Source organism: Falco peregrinus, chromosome 3 (genome assembly GCF_023634155.1).
Source record: "Falco peregrinus isolate bFalPer1 chromosome 3, bFalPer1.pri, whole genome shotgun sequence".
Taxonomy (NCBI): domain Eukaryota; kingdom Metazoa; phylum Chordata; class Aves; order Falconiformes; family Falconidae; genus Falco; species Falco peregrinus.
The window spans coordinates 115,635,243-115,658,283 of NC_073723.1; the positions used below are offsets into that span (position 1 = coordinate 115,635,243).

Sequence of the window (23,041 nt, forward strand, 5' to 3'; positions counted from 1 at the left end):
GCCAGGATTTGGGATGGGTCCTGGGAGCCCTGGTGGAGCCTGGAGGGGCTCAGCACTCTGCAGGTGGCCGCTGATGACAGCCCCTGTCCCTGCTGTGCCCACAGTGACAGGGGCTGGCTCCAACCCTGACAGGGGCTGGATCCCCCACCCCAGCAAGGCTCAGAGAGCCCCGAAAACCCCCAAAGCTGGAATTAAAAGGGAGCTGTGGTCCCAAGACGAGTTGGGGGGTGACAAGGTGAGTGTGGCATCAGCCTGGGGGGCAGGTCCCCATCCTGGTGGGGACCTGGGACCTCTGCCAGCCCTGCCTCCCCCCTCCGTGAGAAAAGGAAACGCTGGGGCCAGACTCACCGTCACACAGGAAAGCGGTCAGTCTTTGAGGGCTAGCCACAGGGTGAGGAGGAGGAGGAGGAAGGCTCTGGAGAGGTGGGCAAGGACCCCCATCCACCAGCATGCAATCCAGCCCGGCTCTGCAGGGAGATGGGGCGGCTGAGCTGGGATGCAGCCAGCTCTAGGCTGGAGTGTGGCCGCAGCCCCCCACTCTCCCTTTGCACCCTCATCATCCCCCCTACCCCTCCCAGAGCACAGCCTATGCAGGAAACTGCGGCGGGGGGAAGGGGGGGGGCACATAAAAATACCACCAGCCCCTCACTGTTACTGTCCCTTGTGGTGAGAGGGTGGCTGGGGGCCGGGGCTGTGCAGGATTGGGCCCAGGGAGAGCTGGAGAGGGTATTTCCAGCCGTGTGTGTGTCTGCGTGTCTGCGTGTGTCTGCGTGTGTCTGTGTGTGTGTGTGTGTGTCTGTATGTGTCTGTGTGTGTGTGTGTGTGTCTGCATGTGTCTGTGTGTGTGTGTCTGCGTGTGTCTGCATGTGTCTGCATGTGTCTGCGTGTGTCTGTGTGTGTGTGTGTCTGTATGTGTCTCTGTGTGTGTGTGTGTCTGCATGTGTGTGTGTGTCTGCATGTGTCTGCGTGTGTCTGTGTGTGTGTGTGTCTGTATGTGTCTGCGTGTGTGTGTGTCTGCGTGTGTCTGCGTGTGTCTGCGTGTGTCTGTGTGTGTCTGTCTGTGTGTCTGTCTGTGTCTGTGTGTGTCTGTCTGTGTGTGTGTCTGTGTCTGTGTCTGTGTGCGTGCGCGCGTGTGTGTGCGCGCCTTGGAGGGGTGGCTTCCCTGCACCCCGGTTTTGCAGGGCGGGTTCCCCCAGCGAGGAAGCCCCACTGAGACCCCCTTAACTGGGGGGGTCAGGGTGCCCAAAGCCTGAGGTTCTGTCTGCAGGGCAGGTGCCTCAGCGCCCTGTGCTGGGAGGGGGCCCAGGCAGGGTGCAGGGGGGGCTCAGACAGGGTGCTGAGGGTCTCACCCCCTCCCCCAGAGCTCACCAGAGTTTGTGGGTTGGTGTGACCCGTGCCAAATCCTGGGCTTTTCCCACCAGCAACTTTATCAGGACAAGGAGTAAATAAGGGGTCCAGGATCTGGTGGGCTATCGATGGCCACAGCAACTGCTCAAGCTGGCCAGGAGCTGCACCCCAGCCTGGGGGACAGCGGGAGCCCCCCTGGGACATGGTCCCAAGCTACCTGCCATCGGCTGGGCAAGGTGGGCTGCTGCCCACCCCCACCCCCCCCTCCCACGGCTCTGCCCTGCTGCGGATTCACCGCGTCCCTGCAGAGCCATCGCGGCAGAGACCCTGTGCCAGGCAGCCGGGTGGCTCTGCCTGTGCTTTGCCATCAGACGGCCACCTTGCTCCTGCCCCCGGCGAAGCCCCCCGTGTGCGATGCTGTCCCTGTGCTGTCCCCGGGGGTGCTGGCTTGGAGGGGGGTCAGGGGGGCAATGCCAGGATCTGCCTTGGCATGGGTGCGGGCAGCACCCCAGCCTGGCGCGGGCTGCCTCTGGATCCCACAGATCCCCACGCACTCCCTGTAAATCCCAGCAGGCAGAGCTCGGGAAGCCACAGCGGTGTCCCCCCATGCTGCTGGCCACCGAGGGACCCCCGATGCCAACCTGTCCCACCCCGTGCCACCTCCACGGGCAGGCGGTGGGCCCGGGCTAGCGATGCCGGAGGGTGAGCCGGCGGCCGCCCCGGCTGGGCTGGCTGGTACAATGAACCATTGCTGGGAGCGCGGGGAGGAAGGGGGGGCGAGGGGAGGGGAAGCTCTTGCTCGGCTGCGAGAGCTGCCGAAGAGACAGGGGAAACAGGCACAGGCGCTCCCCGCTCTCCCCGCAGCGCCCACCTCACCCTGCCCTGCCCTGCCACCCACCCTGCCACCCCAGCCCCCCACGCCGGGCGGTTTGGGGTGCTGTGCTGGCACCTTGGCCTGTGGTCCCGTCGGGAGCCGGGTGCGGCGTGGGAGCGGGGGTCCATGCGAGCCGGAGCAGGAGGGCTGACGGTAGGAGGGATGCATGGGGATGTGTGGGGTGCTGGGTGGTGGTGGTGCTCGGCCCCCTGCTTTGGGGAGGGGTCTCTCAATCCCCTTGCCATGTGCTGGGGGGGTGCTGAGAGTTGTCTTCCCCTTGTGTGGGCTGGCTATGGGACTGGGGTGGGATGGGGCGCTGAGCTGTGGGGATGGAAGGTCCCATGCCCCTGGCCGTGGGGCTGCTGGGGGGCTGCCACTGGGCACTGCCCTCACTGCTCCCCCCTAGGCAACATCAGCCTTTGCAATGAGCCTGGGGGCGGGCGGGCAGGAGACCCCTGTCCTCCCTGTCCCGGGGGGCAGCAAGTCAGCGAGGGGCAGCACGCCCTGGGCGGCAGTGTGGGGAGGGCTGGAGGCAGCCGCCTGCGCCAGCTCGTCCCCCGGCACTGATCGGTGGCAACGCCGCAGTGGGGAGGCTGCGGAGGCAAATGGTGCCTTCGCCTGTGCCCGACCCAAGCGCTGGGGAGGGGGCAGGTCATGGCACCCCAGGGAACACTGGGATGGGGGGCACACGCCTGCTCCCCCAGCCCCACAGGTGCCCACGGCATGCCAGCCTGGCAGGTGTTGACGGGGGGATGCTGGGGGCTGAGCTCTGCCCTGCCAGGGCTGGGGGCAGCTGTGGGGGGCTCAGACCCTGGCCGGAGTGGGTGCTCCCCCCGCTCTCTGCAGCTCTGCCTCGTCCCAGTCCTTGGTGTGTCCCAAGGAGGGACAGGAACTGGCGGCTTCCTGCCCTGCACAATTCCCTCCCCGCCCCGCTCCTCCCGGGACATTGTATTTGGAGCCCTGGCCGGCTCCCTCCCTCCGCCCCTGCAGCCCCTCGGATCCGGGAATTGCTCTTCTTCCAGCGGAAATCCTGCTTTCCCAGCCAGCGATGGGGCTGGGAGGCCGAGGGGGGCATCTCCTCCCAGGACAGGGGGCCAGGGGCCAGCCCCTGCCACGGGCCTGGTGGCTGCCGGGTGGGCTTGTGGGGGCAGATTGCTTTTGGGGAGGTGGCAAGTCCTGCCTCCTCTGCCCCGGGGTATTGGGGAGGGGGCAGCACCCTGCCGCCTCCTGGGGCTGGCACAGGGATGATGCCAGCTGGGCACTGGCCACGCCTAGCCAGAGCACAGTTGGCTCTGGGGGGCAGTGGTCCCCTTTGAACCCTGTCCTGCTGGAGGGCAGGCAGGGGAGGGGGGGTCCCTGCAGGCATCGCTGCTGGAGAGTGCCCGGGAATAGCACCGGGCCGCCACCGCGCTGCTGATGGGCACCGCCAGCGCTCCCAGCCTGCTGGTTTCCCAACTGGGGTGGGATGCCCCACTGGGAAACCCACGCTCGGGGGATGCTCTTGCAGCGGTCACCCCGTCTGCACGTCCCCAGCAGAGCATTGCATCCCATCCCGCCATCTCTGCCGGCGTCCCCTTGTCTCACCGGGCTCTGGAGCCATATGCTTGTGGTGTGGATCTCTCCGGCCACAGCAGGACCCTTCCCATCCCTCCTCGCACCCACTGTCCTAGGGGAACCTGCTCCCACCAGGGCTGAGCTGGGCCAGGGGCTGCCATGCCCCGCTGGGAGTTGCAGAGGACTCGCCAGGCATGGGGTGAACTGGGGGGACTGGAGCAGGGGCAGGGCTCTACCCCAGGGCCTCGGCTCTGGGCTGCTGGGCTTGGGACTGGGGGCAGCGGGGAGGGAGCAGGGACGTGCCACCGTCTGCCACTGTGTTGGGCCAAGGAGCAAGGTGGAGAGGAGGGATGTGTTCTCTTGTCCCCTCCCCAGGTTTGTGGGGGTCCTGGGTGTGGGATGGGGACATGGCCTGGGGTCATGTGTCCCAATGAGCCACCCAAAATGAGGCGCCTTCCCCTCCTGCGCTGCAGCTGCTGCATGCCTCGGTTTCCCCGCTGGGACCAGGGAGGTCCAGAGCCACAGGGCGATGGATGGAGGAGCCTGGGCGGGCTCCGTGCTGGGCTGTGCAGCAGTCTCAGTTCCTCTTCCACCAGGGAGGCTGCAGGCGGGTGGTGACAGCCACCGGGGTGAAGGGCCACAGGCAAAGGACAGAGAGGGGTGCAGGGCGGAGGGGGTGGGACAAGGCGGGGGGGGCACAAAGCACCCAAGGGGCTGCAGCTGCTGCTCAGCCCTGCTGTGGTCCCTGCCCAGCCCCCCTGGCTGCCACGTCCCCGAGGCCTGGGAACCTGCCAGCCCCGGGGTTCCCCTTGGTGGCTGCCGCACCATCCTTTTCCTCCACCTCCTTCCCCATGCCGTGCTCCTGCTGCTTCCTCCTCCCACTGCGTAGGTGCCGGCTGGGTTCCTCTGGCAGCTGCCCCTCTGCCGCTGGCGTGTTCCTTGGGGAGCCATAGCGTGCCTGGGTGCCGGGGGCCCACCCCCAGCTTGGCAGATGTCACCCTGGCTCGTCCCCATGGCACAGGGTGCGTGATGTTTCCAGAAGCCCCTGTATTTCCGCATCCCCCCAGCGCCTGACCCCTCCATCACTGTTATACTCCAGAGCAGCATGGCAGCAGGGGATGAGGGCGATACCCACGGGGTGCCTCAGCATCGGGGGTGACAGGCAGGGTGACACTGCTGCGCACCAGGACATGGCACCCGGGCTGGGAGCTGGGAGTGGGGCTGAACTGCCCCGTGCCTGGGGGGGTCAGGAGCAGATGGACAGGCGGCCAGGGATGCGGCTGCATCGTGCCCAGCCGTGCCCGGCGGGGCGGGGGCAGCGGCGGGGGTGACAAGTTGGCTGGGTCTCAGCGCAGGGCGGGAGCTGGCAGCTCGGCTGGGACTGGTGCCGGTAGAGCCGGTGTGGGAAGGGCTCGGTTGCCATCTGCTCCCAGACTCCGAGCAGCACCTTTTCGGGAGAGCTGGGGCCAGATGCCAGCGCGCAGCCATCAGACATGGGGCCAGCTGCATCCCGTCCCCACAGACGATGCAAAGGGACCGTTTTTGTGCCACCCTGCCTGGTTAGGAGGTGGCGGGGACCAGCTCGGGGATTTTGTGGGTGCCCAGAGAAGGGGAAGCATGGGTGCAATGCTGCTGTGTGGCAGCTAAGCATGGCACAAGCAGTGGCTAGAGCCCATGGTGCAGTGATATTTTGGGTTTGTCCTTGCCTAGAAGATGCTCCGTGCCCACCTGATCCCTGTCGGCCGCTGTGACAGCGCTGCCACCACACTCAGCACAGAAATTCAGCAAAATGAGAAGTTTCTCTGTGTGATGCTGGCAACAGGGTGGGTGATTCCCACCCAGAGGGGACGGGATTTGCGAGAGCTGGGGGTGTTAGTCAGCTGAAATAGCCACTTGCTGTCAGCAAAAATAAAAACCCCGAGCAGGGGCATGCCCTTTCGGATTTGGCAACACTGCCCCGTCCGCAACAGCCGTGGCCTTGCCACACTGCTGGTGTCGAAAGCGAAGGTGGAAGGGGGAGGGACGTCCCTTTCCACTCCCAGCTGAGAGAAAGGAAAGTGAATCAGACTGTGACAGGGGAAACATGCCTGAAACGTCTCATCTGCCCCAAATCCTGTGTCCTCTGCGCTCCCAGGATGGGCAGCGGGCGCAGGGCTGCTGCTCAGCACCTTCCCTCCACTCTTGGGCTGCGATGGGGTGAGCTCTGCTGTACTGCTGCAGAGCCCTTAGCCAGAAAGCTTTGCCCAGTCCAAACTGGGCAGACTGGGGTGGGTGGGTGTGCAGCACCCAGGGGAGGTGACAGGGCTGGGGACAGAAATGTCCCCTTGCAGCCATGGCAGGGGAGGACTGATTTCCTCTCCTGCGACACCTTGGCTGCCACATGTGACCCGTCCGGAAGAGTGGCCCCGACCGCAGCGAGGCCAGAAGGGCCCCTCATGCCGCCGGACACCGGCTCCCCGGCTGAGCAGAGGGGATGGGGAAACTCCGAAGGCTCCTTTTCGCCCTGCTTTGGGGCAGCTGGGGGACATGTCTGCCCTTGGCGGGAGGCGGTCGGTTTGTTGAGGACGCAGCAGGAGAAAAAGAGAAAAACTGCTCAAGGATGTGGTTTCAGCCCATGCAGGGGTGTTGCAGCCTGTGCAAGAGCTTGCAGCCCTAGAAGGGGTGTTGCCACCTGTGCAGAGGTATTGCAGCCCGTGCAGGGGTGTTGCAGCCCACGCAGGAGTGTTGCATCCCATGCAGGGGTGTTGCATCTCGTGCAGGAGTGTTGCATCCCATGCAGGGGTGTTGCAGCCCATGCAGGGGTGTTGCAGCCCGTGCAGGAGTGTTGCAGCCCGTGCAGGAGTGTTGCAGCCCGTGCAGGGGTGTTGCAGCCTGTGCAGGGGTGTTGCAGCCCGTGCAGGAGTGTTGCAGTCCGTGCAGGAGTGTTGCATCCCATGCAGGGGTGTTGCAGCCCGTGCAGGGGTGTTGCAGCCCGTGCAGGAGTGTTGCAGTCCGTGCAGGAGTGTTGCATCCCATGCAGGGGTGTTGCAGCCCGTGCAGGAGTGTTGCAGCCCGTGCAGGGGTGTTGCAGCCCGTGCACGGGTGTTGCAGCCCGTGCAGGAGTGTTGCAGCCTGTGAAGGAGTGTGCATCCCGTGCAGGGGTGTTGCATCTCGTGCAGGAGTGTTGCAGCCCGTGCAGGGGTGTTGCAGCCCGTGCAGGGGTGTTGCAGCCCGTGCAGGAGTGTTGCAGCCCGTGCAGGGGTGTTGCAGCCCGTGCAGGGGTGTTGCAGCCCGTGCAGGAGTGTTGCAGTCTGTGCAGGAGTGTTGCATCCCATGCAGGGGTGTTGCAGCCCGTGCAGGAGTGTTGCAGCCCGTGCAGGGGTGTTGCAGCCCATGCAGGAGTGTTGCAGCCTGTGAAGGAGTGTGCATCCCGTGCAGGGGTGTTGCATCTCGTGCAGGAGTGTTGCATCCCATGCAGGGGTGTTGCAGCCCGTGCAGGGGTGTTGCAGCCCGTGCAGGAGTGTTGCAGCCCGTGCAGGGGTGTTGCAGCCCGTGCAGGGGTGTTGCAGTCCGTGCAGGAGTGTTGCATCCCGTGCAGGAGTGTTGCATCCCGTGCAGGGGTGTTGCAGCCCGTGCAGGGGTGTTGCATCTCGTGCAGGAGTGTTGCATCCCATGCAGGGGTGTTGCAGCCCGTGCAGGGGTGTTGCAGCCCATGCAGGAGTGTTGCAGCCCGTGCAGGGGTGTTGCAGCCCGTGCAGGGGTGTTGCAGCCCATGCAGGGGTGTTGCAGTCCGTGCAGGGGTGTTGCAGCCCGTGCAGGGGTGTTGCAGTCCGTGCAGGAGTGTTGCATCCCGTGCAGGGGTGTTGCAGCCCGTGCACGGGTGTTGCAGCCCGTGCAGGAGTGTTGCAGCCCGTGCAGGGGTGTTGCAGCCCGTGCAGGGGTGTTGCAGCCCGTGCAGGAGTGTTGCATCCCGTGCAGGGGTGTTGCATCCCGTGCAGGGGTGTTGCAGCCCGTGCAGGAGTGTTGCAGCCCGTGCAGGGGTGTTGCAGCCTGTGCAGGAGTGTTGCAGCCTGTGAAGGAGTGTGCATCCCATGCAGGGGTGTTGCATCTCATGCAGGAGTGTTGCATCCCATGCAGGGGTGTTGCATCTCATGCAGGAGTGTTGCATCCCATGCAGGGGTGTTGCAGCCCGTGCAGGGGTGTTGCAGCCCATGCAGGAGTGTTGCAGCCCGTGCAGGGGTGTTGCAGCCTGTGCAGGGGTGTTGCCCTCTGCCTGATGCCCTCCCTGGTGTCCACAGGTGCCTCTTCTCCCCGAGGTGACATGGAGCAGCTGAAGTGACCTGAGGAGTCATCGCAGTGAGTAGGGTCGCCATGGATGGGAGCACCCCATGGGTGCCAGGGGTAGCAGGGTCCCCCTGGGCAGCACAGCTCTCCTCATAGCCCAGTCCTGATGTCACAGCCCAGGCACCCAGCTTGCTGTGCCAGGGGGTGGCAACACCCCGCTCCTCCTGGGGCTGGGGTGAGTGTGGGGGTGGGCAGGGGCCCATGCATGCACCCCAGTGCCTCTAACTGGGACCAGGTGTGCACACGCTTGTGCACGTGCATGTGCCCTGCTGGGGGGAGCACGGGACTCATGGTCCCTCTGTCCCGCAGGCCGTGCCCAGGATGGGCTGTGTGCACTGCAAAGAGAAGGGATCTGGCAAAGGGCAGGTGGGGGGCGAGGTGGGCACCCCCCCACCTCTCACCTCCCAGTACGACCCCGACCCCACGCAGCCGAGCGCCATCTTCACCCGCATTCCTGACTTCAACAACTTCCACGGCACGGCAGTGCCCTCGGCTCCATCCTTCACGGGGCCAGGGCTCTGCACCTCCAACACGCTGCAAATGCGGAGCGGGGGCATCACAGGTCAGTGGGGCTGGGGTGCTGGGGGGGTTGTCCAGCTGCACCCCTGCAGTGCTGGGGTGTGGGGGTATCCTGGGGGCTCACTGCAGCCCCCTCCGTGTGCCACAGGTGGGGGTGTGACGCTCTTCATCGCCCTGTACGACTATGAGGCCAGGACAGAGGACGACCTGACCTTCCAGAAAGGGGAGAAATTCCACATCATCAACAACACGTGAGCCCTTCTAGGCCCCTGCCACCCCCAGCACCCCAGTGCCACCCTGGGGAGGTGCCTCCGTGCATGGGTACCCCGTGCAGGACCCAGGCTGGGGACCCCAGCTCTGCTGCGGCTCCATTGCTGGGTACCTGCAAGAGAGCCAGGGCCACGTGTGTCATGTGTTGAGCGGCCTTGTGCTGGGGGAGAATGGGATCTGGGGGTGCTGTGTGCGGGGTGGGGAGGGCAGGACAGCCAGGTGCCTCCGTCTGTCCCTCCTCCTCACTCTTTGTTCCTCTTTCCCCAGGGAGGGTGACTGGTGGGAGGCCAGGTCGCTGAGCACAGGCACCACGGGCTACATCCCCAGCAACTACGTGGCCCCTGTGGACTCTATCCAGGCAGAAGAGTAAGTATGGGGGGCTCAGGGGTAGAGGAAGACCCCAACCCCATCTGCCTCGGACCCAGGTGTCCTGGCACTCCCGGCGAGCCCTGGCAGTGCTGGCAAGGGGGCCCGTGGGTGGGTGTCCCCCGGTGGTTCCCCCCCGGCGCTGAGCCTGGCCCCATGGCAGGTGGTACTTTGGGAAGATCGGGCGCAAGGATGCGGAGCGGCAGCTCCTGTGCCATGGCAACTGCAGGGGCACCTTCCTCATCCGGGAGAGTGAGACGACGAAAGGTACGGGGACAGGGATGGGGACACCGGGGGGCTGCGCCCTGTGTCCCTCCCTGACCCACCCTGACCTGTGCTCCCACATAGGAGCCTACTCCCTCTCCATCCGGGACTGGGACGAGGCCAAGGGAGACCACGTGAAGCACTATAAGATTCGGAAACTGGACAACGGGGGCTACTACATCACCACCCGTGCCCAGTTTGACACCGTCCAGCAGCTGGTCCAGCACTATATAGGTAGGGTGGGATGGGGGGGCACGGGTGGCGTGGAGAGGGGTAGGGAGAGCCCAGGTTACCCTTTGGCAAAAGATAGCCATCTGGGCTAACTGGGTTTAACGGTAGGAGGGGGCTGTTCTGGTGGTGGCATTAGGGGACCCCCCGGGGGTGCCCCCCTTCTGAGTCCTGGGTGCAGGGAGCACCCAGGCTCTCTGGAGCTGTTAAATAGCCCCTGGGTCTGGGTGGGCACGAGCCATGGGCACAGCCAGGGGAACTGGGGATCCAGCACAGCCCGAGGGGGTGCGGGCCATCCCGGGGGAGGCAGAGGGGGGTGAACCCCATTTATATGTGAGCATGTCAGGGGTTGACTGGACCACGCAGGAGCCTGGGCGATGCCTGGGGCAGTGGGTGGGCGCAGGGGGCTGGCGGGGGTCCCTGTGTGGCTGACGGCTGCCCCTGCCACCCCGGTGCTGCAGAGCGGGCGGCTGGGCTGTGCTGCCGCCTGGCCGTGCCGTGCCACAAGGGAACCCCCAGGCTGGCCGACCTCTCGGTCAAAACCAAAGACGTGTGGGAGATCCCCCGCGAGTCGCTCCAGCTCCTCAAGAAGCTGGGCAACGGGCAGTTCGGGGAAGTGTGGATGGGTAGGGCCTGGTGGGCAAGCTGGGGAGAGCGGGGGGGGGGGATGGCGGGGGCACCCCCAGGCCTGGCACCCCCCACCCCTGGGGAAGGGGCTCCTGCCTGCTGGGGCAGGCTGAGCGACACCAGTTTGACGGCATGGGGATAAGTCCCGTGTCCTGCTCTGGGGTCACAACAGGTACCCCGGGCGTCCACGTGATGTCCCTGCATGGGTGAGCAGCCCCCCATTTCAGATGGGAGCACAAGACCAGGCCGAGGGATCCCCTTTTTGCCATCCTCTTCCTCCAGTGCCCCATGCTCGCTCCGCTCGGCATGCATGCTGCATTCATCCCATCGCACCCCCTCCCTCCCTCCTACCTTCCCTGCCCCCCCCCCCCCGCAGAATATAACGACGGGTTGTGCCATCTGCTAACCCGCGCGTGCCCCGCTATGAAGCCCCAGACCCTGGGATTAGCTAAGGACGCCTGGGAGATAGTGCGGGAATCCATCAGCCTCGACAAGAAACTCGGCATGGGATGTTTCGGAGACGTGTGGATGGGTAAGGCTGGCCCAGCCGGCCAGTGGGTGGGGGGCACAGGGGGGGCAGGAGCAGTCCGGTCCTGCCCTGGCAGGCAGCATCACGGGATGCCAAGCGGTACCCACTGCTGGGGGGGATGGCAGCTTGGCACAGGCTCCCCCGTGGAGGGATGGGGAATGGGGTGAGGTTGGCATTAGGAGATGAACTCACAGGTGCCTTGTCCCCATGCCATGGGGTGAGGGGGACTCCTTGTCCTGGGTGGGATTTCCTTGCCCTGCCCTGATTTCCTTGTTCCTCCACCCATGCAACCCTCCATGCATCCCTCCCACCCTCCATCCATCCATCCTTCCATGCAAGCATGCACCCCTCCATCCACATACCCTCCTCCATCCACGCACTCCTCTGTCCGGTCCTGCTGGGGCTGGCTGTCCCCGAGCTCACGGTGACGCTGTGTCCCCGGCCCAGGCACATGGAATGGCACCACGAAGGTGGCGGTGAAGACGCTGAAGCCGGGCACCATGTCACCCGAGGCTTTCCTGGAGGAGGCTCAGATCATGAAGCGGCTGCGGCACGACAAGCTGGTGCAGCTCTACGCCGTCGTGTCGGAGGAGCCCATCTACATCGTCACCGAGTTCATGAGCCAGGGTGAGGGGGGAGCACTGCCCGTGGGACCCCCCAGCATTCCTTCCTCCAGCTCTTCTACAAGCCTCACCCTGCCTGGGCACAGCTGGGGTGGGCAGGGAGCTGGTCCCAGGGCTGGGGGCTTGCAGGGGGTGGGCACCCTTGGGTGGGCACGGCTGGTTCTCAGGCGCTTTGACTGGCACCCTTTGCCTGCAGGCAGCTTGCTGGATTTCCTAAAGGATGGGGACGGCCGCTACCTGAAGCTGCCCCAGCTGGTGGACATGGCTGCCCAGGTACCGGGGATGCTGGCACAGGGTGGGGGTGCACCCAGGGGCTGCATCTGGGGGGTTCTCACTGCTTCCCACCCCCGCCAGATCGCGGCGGGCATGGCCTACATTGAGCGGATGAACTACATCCACCGGGACCTCCGCGCTGCCAACATCCTGGTGGGAGACAACCTAGTGTGCAAGATTGCTGACTTCGGCCTCGCTCGCCTCATCGAGGACAACGAGTACACAGCACGCCAGGGTGAGCCGGTTTGGTGCCCTGCTGCTGTGGGGACGGCTGCCCTGTCCCCTCTGTGCTGCATCCCACCCTGGGCCCGGAGCTGGTCATCCCCAGTGCTGGGTGTCCTGGGCAATGGGTGTCCCAGGGGCTGGGTGCCCCCAGGGATGGGTATCCTGGGTGATGGATACCCCAGGGGATGGGTGTCCCAGGGGATGGGTACTCCAGGTACAGGGTGTCCCCAGTTCAGGGTGCCCCATGTGTGGTGTACCCCAGGCAGAGGGTACCTTGGGTGGTGGGTGCCCTTGGTGCACGGTGTCCTGGTGAAGGATCCTCCCAGTGCAGGGTACCTTGGGTGCAGGACACCTTCAGTACAGGGTGCAGCATGTCCCCAGTGCAAGGTGTCCCAGTTGCGGGCTGTCCCCAGTGCTGGCCCTGGATGTGGGTGCAGCAGGGTGCCCCGGCCATGGCTCACCTGCCTCCTCTTGCAGGTGCCAAGTTCCCCATCAAGTGGACGGCCCCCGAGGCCGCGCTTTTTGGGAAATTCACCATCAAGTCAGACGTCTGGTCCTTCGGCATCCTCCTGACTGAGCTGGTGACCAAAGGCCGGGTGCCCTACCCAGGTATGGCAGCGGGCACCCTTGGGGTGGGCTGGGCAGCAGGGTGCAGGCCAGGCAGGGGCTGACCCTCCCCGGCTGCCACCAGCAAGGCTTGCCCCATGCCTCAGTCTCCCCATCAGAGAGACCAGCGCTACGCCAGGCTTCCTATCCAAACCACGGGGCAACGTTGCTGTGTCCCTTGGTGTGCCTCAGTTTCCCCACTGGCTCATCCTGTGGGGGTGCTGGTCACTGAGCTGGGGGTCCTTGTCATGCAGGGATGAACAACCGGGAGGTGCTGGAGCAGGTGGAGCGGGGGTACCGCATGCAGTGCCCGAGCAACTGCCCACCCTCCCTGCACGAGGTGATGGTGCAGTGCTGGAAGCGGGAGCCCGAGGAGCGCCCCACCTTCGAGTACCTCCAGTCCTTCCTCGAGGACTACTTCACTGCCACCGAGCCCCAGTACCAGCCGGGGGACAACCAGTGACCTGCTGCTGGCACCCCCCCAGCCGGGCTCTGGGGTGGCTTTTGGGAAAACCTCCCCCCTTTTTGCAGGGGGACGTTGCTCCGTCTGCTTGTGCAGGCCCCCCCCCTCAAAAAAATAATGCCTGTCAGGGGATGCTCAGGGTGCCCCCGGCTTTGCACAAGGATTTTGGACTCAGAGAGGGGGCAAAGCTGTGCCCCCCCCCCAGCCCCCCCTTACCCCTCTCTCGTTGCCTTTACACCCAGCTTTGAACCTGAGAAGTGCTTTGGCTGGGGGGGAGGGGGGGGTACCCCACTGTGCTCCCCCCAGACACCCCTAGACCTGCAGCAGCAGAAGCCTCAGGGAGGGGGGACCATGCCAACCCCAATCTCCTCTCCTCCAGCTCAGCTCTGCACACCTTGGGGGGTTCAGCTCCCCAAATCCTGGTGCTGACCTGGGGAAGATCACCTCAACTTCCCTCCCCCTCCCCCCCCCCCGTTATATTGTCTTTAATTTATAAGATTTTATACCCCTCACCCAGCAGTCATCTCACCGTCAGGAATCCCTGGGGTATTTGGGGGGATCCTTTTGCTCCCCCCTTTTATCTCCTCTCCTTATAGTAGAGCCAAGTCCTGAAAGCCATAAACCTCTGCTTGCACTGGCGGGGAAACAAGGGGTCCCGGGGGGGCCAGGGGTCCTTGGGGGGGCCCAGGCTGGGGTGGGACAGCTCTGCCCCAGGGGCTGTTTCCTGCTGCCCCATGTCAGGCAGGAGGGGGGTATGGGATGGGGTTACCCCCACGGCGCTCAGGGGGGTCCCAATTGCAGCTTGGCTCAAACCGCTGCGGCAAGCGTTACAGGGGGCTGGGGGGGGGACGACTCGGGGCACAATGTGAATGTGATGGTGCTGGGGTGGGGGGGGATGCCACCCTGCCGGCTGGCTCCTGGGGGGCCGGCTGCCCCCCTGGGCACCCCCTTTCCTAAAGGGGGGTGCCTGTAGTCCCAGGCTTGGCCCCAGCCTTGCTCCCCATGGCCAAGAGCCCCCCAGCACCCATGGGGCAGGGCTGTGGGTGGCCAGTGCCATCCAGGGGGGGTGAGGGAAGAGGAGGGGAGGGATTTGTTGTTTATTTTTTTTAAATCCAGTCTGTAAATAGAGAGAAATAAAACCTTTCTAACAAGTGTGTGTGGGGGGGGACCTGAGTCCTTTTTCCCCCCCCCTCAGGTTGAGGAGCTGCCCCAGGTGGGTATAAGGCAGTGGGCAGGGTGGGCTGGGGGGTGGCTAGAGCTGGGGGGGGGGGGGGGCAACCCTGCACTGCAGGAGTTGGGGTGGGGACACCCATCCCCATGCAGGGGGGCTCCCAGGTTCAGCCAAGCCAGGACTGGGAGCTGTATCCTCACCCTCTCCAGCCCAGGGCACAGACATAGCCCAGGCTGGGGGGGCCACCCCCGTGGGGGAAAGCAGGGAAAGGCCCCCCTGCCCCCACCCCCCCTCCAGCCATTTAGGGCTGCAGCGTCAGTTCCCCTTGCAAAGAAAAGCCTGGAAAAGCAGGGCTGGGAAGCATTTGGGTTTGCAAAGCTGCCCCCACACAAGGCAGTCCCCCCCCACACCCAGCATCCCCACTGTCCCCTCCTGCTAGCTTGCAGGCATGTGCGTTAATGAGGCAGCAGCCTGGGTTTAATTAGCAGGGGGGGTGTCTGGCCAGGGGAAAATGCTGGCACCCTCCTCCGTGTGAGGGCAGACATGCCAGTGGGGGGGGTCCTGTGCTTGGAGGCTGGGGAAGAAAAGGTTAATTTTCCTTGCAGCTTGGCCTCCCCAGCAGGGCCCAGCTGTGGCGGCTAATGAATTCCCCAGCACTGGTGGGAAGGGGGGACTGGCCCTGGCCCCATCCAGGGGGGGCTCAGGCTAGGGGGGAGGCCCTGGGCAGGTGGGGAGAGGGGTACGAGGCCAGTGCCGGTGGGTTTGGGGATACGCTGGGGGGGCCTGGGGACATGCCACCATCCCTGGGCACCTCCCCAGCTCCCGCTTCACCCCAACTCCTACAAGGGCTGCAAATCCTCCGGGCACAGGGGTCACGCAGTGGAGCAGGGCTGGATGCGGCCGCACCCCCTTCCCCAACCCAGGGAAAAATCCCTCCGGGAAGGGCCAGGCCCCCAGCCAGGCTTGGCTGGGGCAGCGTGGCACGGTGCCCGGTGCTGGGGGGGCCAGGCGAGGAGAGCAGATTGCGTGGCACCGCCAGCCGAGGCGAGGAGGCGGTTGGCACCGGAGCGCAGCGGGTAGAGCCCTGGTGCCAGATTGCAGCCACCGGCTCCGGCTGCCCCACGCCTGGGGCTGGGCACCCAGGGCCACACAGGCGTGGGGGGTGAGGGCCACGTGGGGCACCCCACGGCCCACGGCAGCATCCTCATCACACCCCCCCTGCCTGGGGGAGGTTGGGGCTTTGGGTTGTGCCACCCCTTGGCTCTGCCCACCCGTCTGCCCCCCGCTTTGTATCACCCCCGTGCTTGGCGTGCACACACGTGCACACCCATGTGTTCAGTGCACACGTGTTCACATGCACGCCGCCTGGCCTGGGTGTGCACACGCGTGCATTCAGTGCAGCCCTGCTCCGTGCACGCGTGTGCACACACACACACACCTCTAATATTCAGTGCACACAGGCTCTGACACATGCCCAGCACCCCAAAACAGCTCTCCCTTTGTGTAGGGTGCACACATCTCACCCACGCAATGTGTCCCTTGTCCCCAGGCCCACGGGGACACACATGCTGTACCTCCCCAGCCCCATGTGGGTGGCAGGGCCCTCCAGCTGGGGGGAGCACCCCGGTTCAAGCCTGCTCCCTGAGCCGGGCACAGCACTGCAGGGTTGGGGTCCCCCCCTGTGCCCCCTAGCACCAGTGCTGGGCAGGATCCATCCGCAGCTCAGCCCTGGTAATTAAAGTCTCCCACTTAATTGCAACTGGAGGTTTCGTAGAGCAGGGCTGGCTCGGAGGGGGCTATGGGGACCCCGACCTTGTGCGCCCTGGCCGAGGTGGGGGGGCCAGGCAGCAGCTGCTGGGCGCTGGCTTGGGAAGGAGATGGATGCGGCTGCACGGCCGTGGCGGGCACCTGTGGAGAGAAGAAGGCTGGAAAGCAGAGCCGGGTGGGAGGAGGGAGCAGCTGGGCACCGGTGGGGAGGAAGGCTCACCATCACCCTCGCCATGTCCACAGGCAGCCCCTCCATCCAGGATGCGATGGGCTGATGGGCACTGCCGGATGGACCCTGGTGTGCTGAGCCCTGGCTGTGCCAACCCTGACTTGATCCCTGTTCCTGCCTGCTTGGGCACGCGGAGGGGCTGATCCCACCACGCTCCGGCTGCCCAGCAAGGTGACACCTGGGCAGCAGTGAGCAGGATCAGACCCTTGTGCTCTGCTGGCTGCCAACGTGGGCAATTCCCTCCAGCGCAAAATTCACTTAAAAAGGAATAAAACCAAATCTGGGACCTGGCCTGGTGTGGAGGGGGCAGGGTGGCGATGGGGACTCCCCACCACTGCCCTCCTCATGCTCCGCTTTCACCTTCCTGCAGCTTGGGCCAAATCCTGCCCTCCCGATGGGAAACGATGCCACCCCCCCTCGTGTCCCCAGCTGAGGACCCCCATCCCCAGCAGTGCCGGTGGCAGCAGTGGGGCAGGGTTGAGCCAGAGGGTTTGTGCTGACCGTGCCGTGTCCCGGGGGCCCGCACGGATCTGGCCATGTGCTTTTACATGCTGTCGGGCTGCCACAATCCCTGCAGGACCACGGTCATGTCACTGCAGTCTGTCCCCAGTTCTCACCTTCAGTGTCGTGAGCGTGAAAGCTCTCGAGGACAGAGAGCGGGGCCCAGGATTGCAGGGACCGGTGTGAAGGGGCTGAAGGCAGGGACCCTCATCCTGGCCTCCGTCCTCCTGTCCTTTCCCCCTCTCCCCCCATGGGTGCCCCGAGGCAGGGGCGAAGGGGTTAAAGTGTTTCGCCCTGGGGTGGCTGCAGCCTGAGCAGGGGGAGGGGGCATTGATTTTATGCGAATGCTGGGTTGCATCGACCAGGGATGGGGGGAGGGAGGGATTGCTGCTGGGGGGGCACGGCCGCCTGCCCGCTTCTGGGGTCAACCCCGCCAGAGCCCCGGTCTGGATGATGAGCTTTGGCCCTCCCCAGCACCCACAGGCCGTGTTCCCTTCAGAGCACCCAACCCAAGCTCTGCAGCAAAATATGAACCCTGCAGATGGGGACCCCCCCCCTAAAGCTGCTGCAGGGGTTCATTTTTGCTGCAGAGCTTGGGTTGGGTGCTTGAAGGGAACACGGCTGTGGGTGCTGGGGGAGGGCAAAGCTCATCATCCAGACCCGGGGGCTCTGGCCCCTTCCCCTCCCAGCTGGCCAGTCCCTGCAGCATCACAGGCAGTGCTGCAGAGCCAAGCCCTGGCTGCAGCATCTTCTGGAGAGGAGGCAAAAGCAGCTCAGCACCACCTCCCTGCCCTCACCCTGCCTGCAGCTGAGGGCCGAATCCAGCAGGAGGCTGCAGCATCAGGTCCCCCTGCTGCTCTTCAGGACCCCCATCCCCATCATGCCCAGACCTGCCCTCCCTGCTCCTGCCTGCAAACCCTGCCCGTGCCTGCCAGCCCACGCGGTCCCGCTCCGGCTGGCTGCTCTGCCCGCCTGTGCCAGCCTCGGTCCACACGAGGCGCGGCGGCAGCTCGCGGGCGGGAGGTTCTGGAGAGAACATTGCCCACCCGGTGCCAAGCGCGCGGTGGGCGCAGGTGTGAGACCACTGCAGATGGCCGGCGCTGCAGACCCTGGCATGAGGGAGCCGCCGCGCTGCCACCCTCCCCGGGGGTCCTCTTTCCCAGAGCTGCTGTTGGGAGCCATGTCTCCCTTGTGACCGGGAAGGAGCCATCCCACCCAAAACAAGCCCGGGGGTCTGTCCCTGTCCCCTCTGGCCCAAGCTCCCCAGGGACCGGTGGAGCCTGCAGAGCTCCTGGGTCGTGGATCGGAGCCGCGCGCCCAGCGGCAGCAGTGGCCAGACAACAGTGGAAAGTGGCCAAAAATGTGGTTTTAGGCTTGACCAGGCTTGGAACTGCTGGTCCAGGCCTGCAGGGACTGTGTCCCCAAAGGGGAAACTGAGGCAAAGAGGGATTTATCGGCAGTCACCCAGCAGCTCAGCACGAGTCACTGGGAGGGGGACACCTTCTTCCATGGAAAAACAACTGATATTTGGAGAGCCACGTACTGGCCACAGCAGCATCTGTGACAGCAATGGGGGAGCAGCAGGATGTGGTGACAGAGGTTTCTCGGGCGAAGCAAGGCGTGGGGACAGTCGGGTCACGCAGACACTCGCAGATGGGGAGGAGGCACAGCAGGAACCTTGATCTGCCCGGGGCACAGGGGCTGCTCGGGGCTGCTCAGAAAACGGTTGCTTTGGGGAGAAATCTGGGATGGTTTTGCTGCTGCTGTGGGGAAGCACGGGGCTGGAATTTGGGGATGGATAGGTCTTTTCTGCCGCAGTTACATTTGTCAAGGTAAAATCTGGCTGGCCCCAATCCTCTGCAGACACCCCAAACCCAGCTGGGGTCTCTGGACCATGCTCTCCACAAAGGCAGCTCCTGCATCCCAGCAATGCATCAAACACCCTTCACTGTCCTCCTCGCCGCCCTGTGCCCGTGCACCCCAGCTCTCCCCCTCAGCACCGCACTGCACCCCGCTGCCTCCCAGCCCTCTGCTCCCACCCAGGGAGCCGGTGGCTTTCAGGGTGCCCACTGCCCACCACCCCCCCCAGCCAAGCCAACCCGAGCTTTCGGGGGGACAAACCAGGCAGGTCACCCGCTGGCCTGATCCTGGCAAGGGTGCTGGCGAGCAGCACCTTCCCCCCCGGGTTTGCGGAGGGGGGGGGCTGGACTCTCCGGGTCAGCTGCCCGCAGGGTGCGGGGGACACGGGCTGAGGGCTGGGGACAGCGGTGGCCCCGGCTCGGCAAAGCAGCCACTAGATGGTAGCGTAAGTCCACGCCAACGCTGCTGACACAGCACTTGGCTGGGAGCGGGGACAGGGTGCCCGGGTGACCCCGGGTGGCCCTGGGGACCCGCCTCCACCACCCATCTCCCCAGGGAAAAAGAGAGAGCGGAGGGGGCTGAGCACCCGCGGAGTTGTGACACGGGTGGCAGGGGCACGGCTCACCCCGCGCCAATGCCCCCCTGCCACGGCTGGATGCCACCGAGGCACCAGACGGGGGGTGCGGGGGAGGACCCCACTCCCAAACCCATCGCATCCATCTCCCCGTTTCCACCCCAACCCACCCCGTGCAGCTGAGCTGGGGACAGCTGTGGGGCACAAGCCTGACTTGAGAGGGGACTGGGTTTGTCCTGGGGCCTTGGGGTGACACAGGGCACCCAGCTCGGCGTGGGGGTCCCATGGGAGCCTGGCAGGGCTGGGGTGTGGGTGCCTCTTTGCAAGGACCTCACTGCAAAGTGCCTCTTCGCTTTGCTCCTCATCCCCGCTGCCAGCCCTGCCGAGGGCTCCATGCCAGACTGATATATATATTTTATGATAACTATAGAGATGCACTTCAAACCTGACAAAGGACTTTGACAGTTTTAAGCATCTCTTTGATTAATACATGACCTTTTAATGCTTTGGATTAAATTAATAAATCTTTTACATTCTAACCCGTTCTGCTTGCAATGTAATGTTTTTTGTACGACCTCCTTCTCTCCCTGCCCATGCAAGACAGCTGACCCATCCCTCCGTCCCGCTCCCTGGTGCACACACAGGTACAGCAATACACAGCTTTGCAATATTCATAGGGCGCAAAGCCCTGCAAGGCAAGAAGGGAGGGATCCTCCTCGTTTTTTGAACCGTCCCTAAAAATAGCAAGAAAATTCAAAGCTGAACATTCAGGGCGAGGGGACGAGGAAGCCTGCAAAGTTGCTCACTCAGCCACCAGCAATTGCAGCGATCCTGTCTGCGTGTGCAGATTCCTCTGCTGACCGGGCTGAAGCCCAGGCCTCCTCTCCGCACCGCTTCCAGGAGCAATGCAGACCGGTCCCCATCCTCATCCGGGGTGTGCAAAGTCCAGCCAGCCCCTGATCCATCCCCACCGATCCCGCTGGGGTGCACGGAACTCTAGGGACAGAGCTGCCAGCTTTTCAGGTTCAATAGGTCCCTGCTGGAAGATAGCTATCAGCTTGACCCCAGCTCACCAGTTCATCCCAGTCTGGCTGTGAAGCTGGGGTTCCCAGTGCGTATCCTGAGCACAGCTTCACTCCTTGCTGCCTGTTGATCCCAAAACACACACCAAACCCCAACCTGCACCACGCAGACGAGGCGGAGGGCTGCTGTAAAGCCAGGTGCTGTGTCTCTCCCTGCACCCATGTGTTATTTCATCGATGACTCACGTGTTATTAGCAGCCAAGCAATATTCCCAATTCCCTGGAGTTAACCCTTCACTCGTCACTCACAAAAACACAATGTCATAACAAACATCAGTAGTATTATCTACTTTAATTATATTGTATCTACCCAGCTCTGGGAACATTAACATCGGCGGAGACTTGGAGGGAAGGTGCTAGGGGGATGCTCCGTGGAGGAAGGTCACGGGGTGCTCAGGGGGCTGGGGGGCTTCTCCCTGCTCTGCCACCACTGTCCCAAGGGGGCCTTGGTCACCACCTGCCCTCCTGGCATCCCCTTTGGGACCTGGCCGAGAGGGGATGCAGTGCTGTACCCCCAAGAAAGTGGAGGAGTAGGATGATATCAAACAGCGAGGAAGTTTCCAGGTCTCCAGGTTTTTTTGCTTAAAAAAAAAAAAGTGGAGGGGGAAAAAAAAAGGGGGGGGGGGACATGGGGGGGGGCGCTCCTTAGGGGTGCGTGAGGGCGCAGGGGTGCTGAGCTGGAGAGGGTGATGATGTTCAGGTGCGCACCCCAGATTGTGGCAGGGGGGCCGCAGGGGCTGTGAGTGTGTCCCCCCTCAAGCCTGCATCCTCAGGGAGGGGGGTGCGCAGTGCGGGTGCAACCCGGGAGAGGGCAGCAATGCCCCGCGCATCCCACTGGGACCTCGGGGGGGGGGGGGGGGGGCGGGCATCCCGGGGGTGGGGGGGGGGGGCAAACCACCGTGGTTTGTCCCCCCCACCCGCCGGGGTGCCCCCCCATAAGTATCCCCCTCCCCAAGCAGCGCGCAACGGAGGCGCGCCCGTTTGCGCCCCTCCCTGCGCGCTTCGCAGCGACGGGGAGGAGAAAGAGGGGCGGAGGGGGGGGGGGGGGGGAGAAGGAAAGGAAGGAGCCGGCGGTGCTGCACGGCTCCCCGGGGTGCCGGATGCTGGCCGTGCCGCTGACAGCGGAGCGAAGCGGAGCCGCGGTCCCCGCCGCGCACGGAGAGGAGAGAGGGGGCAGGGCGCGCCTCGCCGCCGGCTCCGCTCCCCCCCTCTTATCCCAGCCCCCACAAAGCCGGGAGCGGCAGAAGGCAAGAGCGAGGGAGGAGGTGGAGGAGGAGGAGGAGGAGGAGGAGGAGGAGGAGGAGGGAGGAGGAGGAGGAGGAGGAGGAGGAAGGGGGGAGGCAGCGGCAAGCCAGGGCTCTGCTGCGCTGTGTCTTTCTTTGCTTTCCGCAGGCGGCGAGCGGCGGAGGCGCAGAGGGGAGGTCGGTTCCCCTCCGCCTCCCGCTCCGCTGCCTTTTGTGTGTGTGAGAGGCGAAGGGGGGGGCAAAAAAGAGGAGAAAAAAGGAGGAAAAAAAAAAAAAAAGCGAAGCGGTAGCGGGGAGAGAAAAGCCCGGGAAAAAAATAAAATAGAGGGGTGGAGGTGGGGGAGAGGGAAGGAGGAAAGCGGAGAGGAAAGAGCAGGCAGGGGACGGAGGAGGGGGCGGGCTGGCAGGAGCGGAGTTGCCTGGGGAGAATGTGAGCAGGAGGCGCTGGAAATGCTCTCGTTGAAGGTGGCGAGCGGTGCCGAGGGCTCCGGGGACCCCCGCGGCCGGTCAGGAGGCAGCCCCGCCGGACGGCAGGAGCCTCCCCAAGCGGGCGGGCTCCGAGGGGCTCGGAGCGCAGCAGCCGGCGGGTGAGTACCGGGGGACCCCCCGCCTTTGTGTGGGGCTGGGAGGCGGGAGGGGAAAGGTTTTGGGGGGGGAGGACACACGGGACACCCCCTTCGGGCAGAGCGGAAGGGGGGGGAGGCGGTGGCGTGTCCCCCGCCGTCCCCTCCGCTGAAGTTGCGCGGCGAGTTGGTGCCAAATTGCAGGAGTTTAATGGCACTTGGGGCGGGGAGGGGCGGGCGGGGGGGGGGGGGCCGGGTCGAGCCCCCCGACTGGGGGGGGGCTGCGATCTCCACGAGTTCGGCCGCCTCCCCCTGGCCGCCCCCCCCGCCCCCCGCCTGCCCCCCCCCCCCCCGGCTGCGAGCGCTGAGTGACAGCTGTCAGAGCGGGCTCTCTCCGCTAGAAGGCAGGCCGCCGCCGGAGCCGCGCGTCTCACCGACGTTTGGGGTTAGCCGGGCTTCCCGGGGGACGGGGGGGGCCCCCCGGGGCACAGCATCCCAACCCCTTTCCCTGGCAGCCCGGCCCCCTGGAGCGGCGGGCGGGGCCCGCGGGGGGGCTGCCCCGGGGCGGGGGTCGGTGGTGGTGCGTGGGGTGAGGCGGGGGGCTCACCCCAATCCCGCCGGCGAAGTTGTGTGGTCCGCGGTGCGGGGCTCGGTGAGCGGTTGTCACTTCGGTGCCTGTCATCCCCCCTCTGATTTGTTTTTATCGATCAGCTGATTTAAATCCCCCCCCCCCCCCCCCCCCCCCCCCGCTCCGCGATCTGGCGCGGCCCCTCGGTGCTTGCACAGCAATGGGGACCCCAGGGGACCAGTGGCTTTGGCAGGGGGTGCCATCACCCCATGGGGGTCACGCTAACGCCAGACCCTCTCCCCACCCTGGGGATGTGTTTGGTGTCCCCAAGGCCAGGGCAGGTGGAGACACCTGGGTCCCCCCACTTGTTTATGTGCTGGCAGGGGGACAT

At 65.0% G+C, this 23,041-nt stretch overlaps 2 protein-coding genes across 4 annotated transcripts in view; both read left to right on the forward strand.

Moving 5' to 3' along the window:
• The first annotated feature begins 692 nt into the window (after window positions 1-692).
• Window positions 693-14,244, forward strand: FGR (FGR proto-oncogene, Src family tyrosine kinase). 3 transcript variants are annotated; one of them, XM_055800486.1, is made up of 13 exons: window positions 693-726; window positions 8,053-8,110; window positions 8,408-8,660; window positions 8,766-8,868; window positions 9,155-9,253; window positions 9,417-9,520; window positions 9,602-9,751; window positions 10,207-10,371; window positions 11,349-11,528; window positions 11,721-11,797; window positions 11,879-12,032; window positions 12,500-12,631; window positions 12,883-14,244. In XM_055800486.1, exons 3-13 carry the CDS (start codon window positions 8,420-8,422, stop codon window positions 13,089-13,091), a joined length of 1,614 nt encoding a protein of 537 aa, XP_055656461.1. In that variant the 5' UTR covers window positions 693-726; window positions 8,053-8,110; window positions 8,408-8,419; the 3' UTR covers window positions 13,092-14,244. The 3 variants fall into 3 exon arrangements, with proteins under 3 accessions (XP_055656461.1, XP_055656460.1, XP_055656462.1); XM_055800485.1 differs by lacking the exon at window positions 693-726 and adding an exon at window positions 2,141-2,374; XM_055800487.1 differs by lacking the exons at window positions 693-726; window positions 10,207-10,371 and adding exons at window positions 2,143-2,374; window positions 10,749-10,904.
• Window positions 14,245-21,624: 7,380 nt separating this feature from the next.
• AHDC1 (AT-hook DNA binding motif containing 1) overlaps window positions 21,625-23,041 on the forward strand; it is a 53,035-nt gene continuing 51,618 nt past the window's right edge. Inside the window, 2 exon segments of the mRNA XM_055800185.1 lie at window positions 21,625-21,696; window positions 21,985-22,106. The gene's annotated coding sequence lies outside the window, so the exon portion shown is untranslated.

What these genes read in the sequence shown, in the direction of transcription:
- FGR (XM_055800486.1), top strand. Translation starts at nt 8,420, where the DNA reads ATGGGCTGTGTGCACTGCAAAGAGAAGGGATCTGGCAAAGGGCAGGTG. An exon ending in GTTCGGGGAAGTGTGGATGG is followed by an intron (nt 10,372 to 11,348) that starts GTAGGGCCTGGT and finishes TCCCCGGCCCAG; the next exon opens with GCACATGGAATGGCACCACG. An exon ending in CACCGAGTTCATGAGCCAGG is followed by an intron (nt 11,529 to 11,720) that starts GTGAGGGGGGAG and finishes CTTTGCCTGCAG; the next exon opens with GCAGCTTGCTGGATTTCCTA.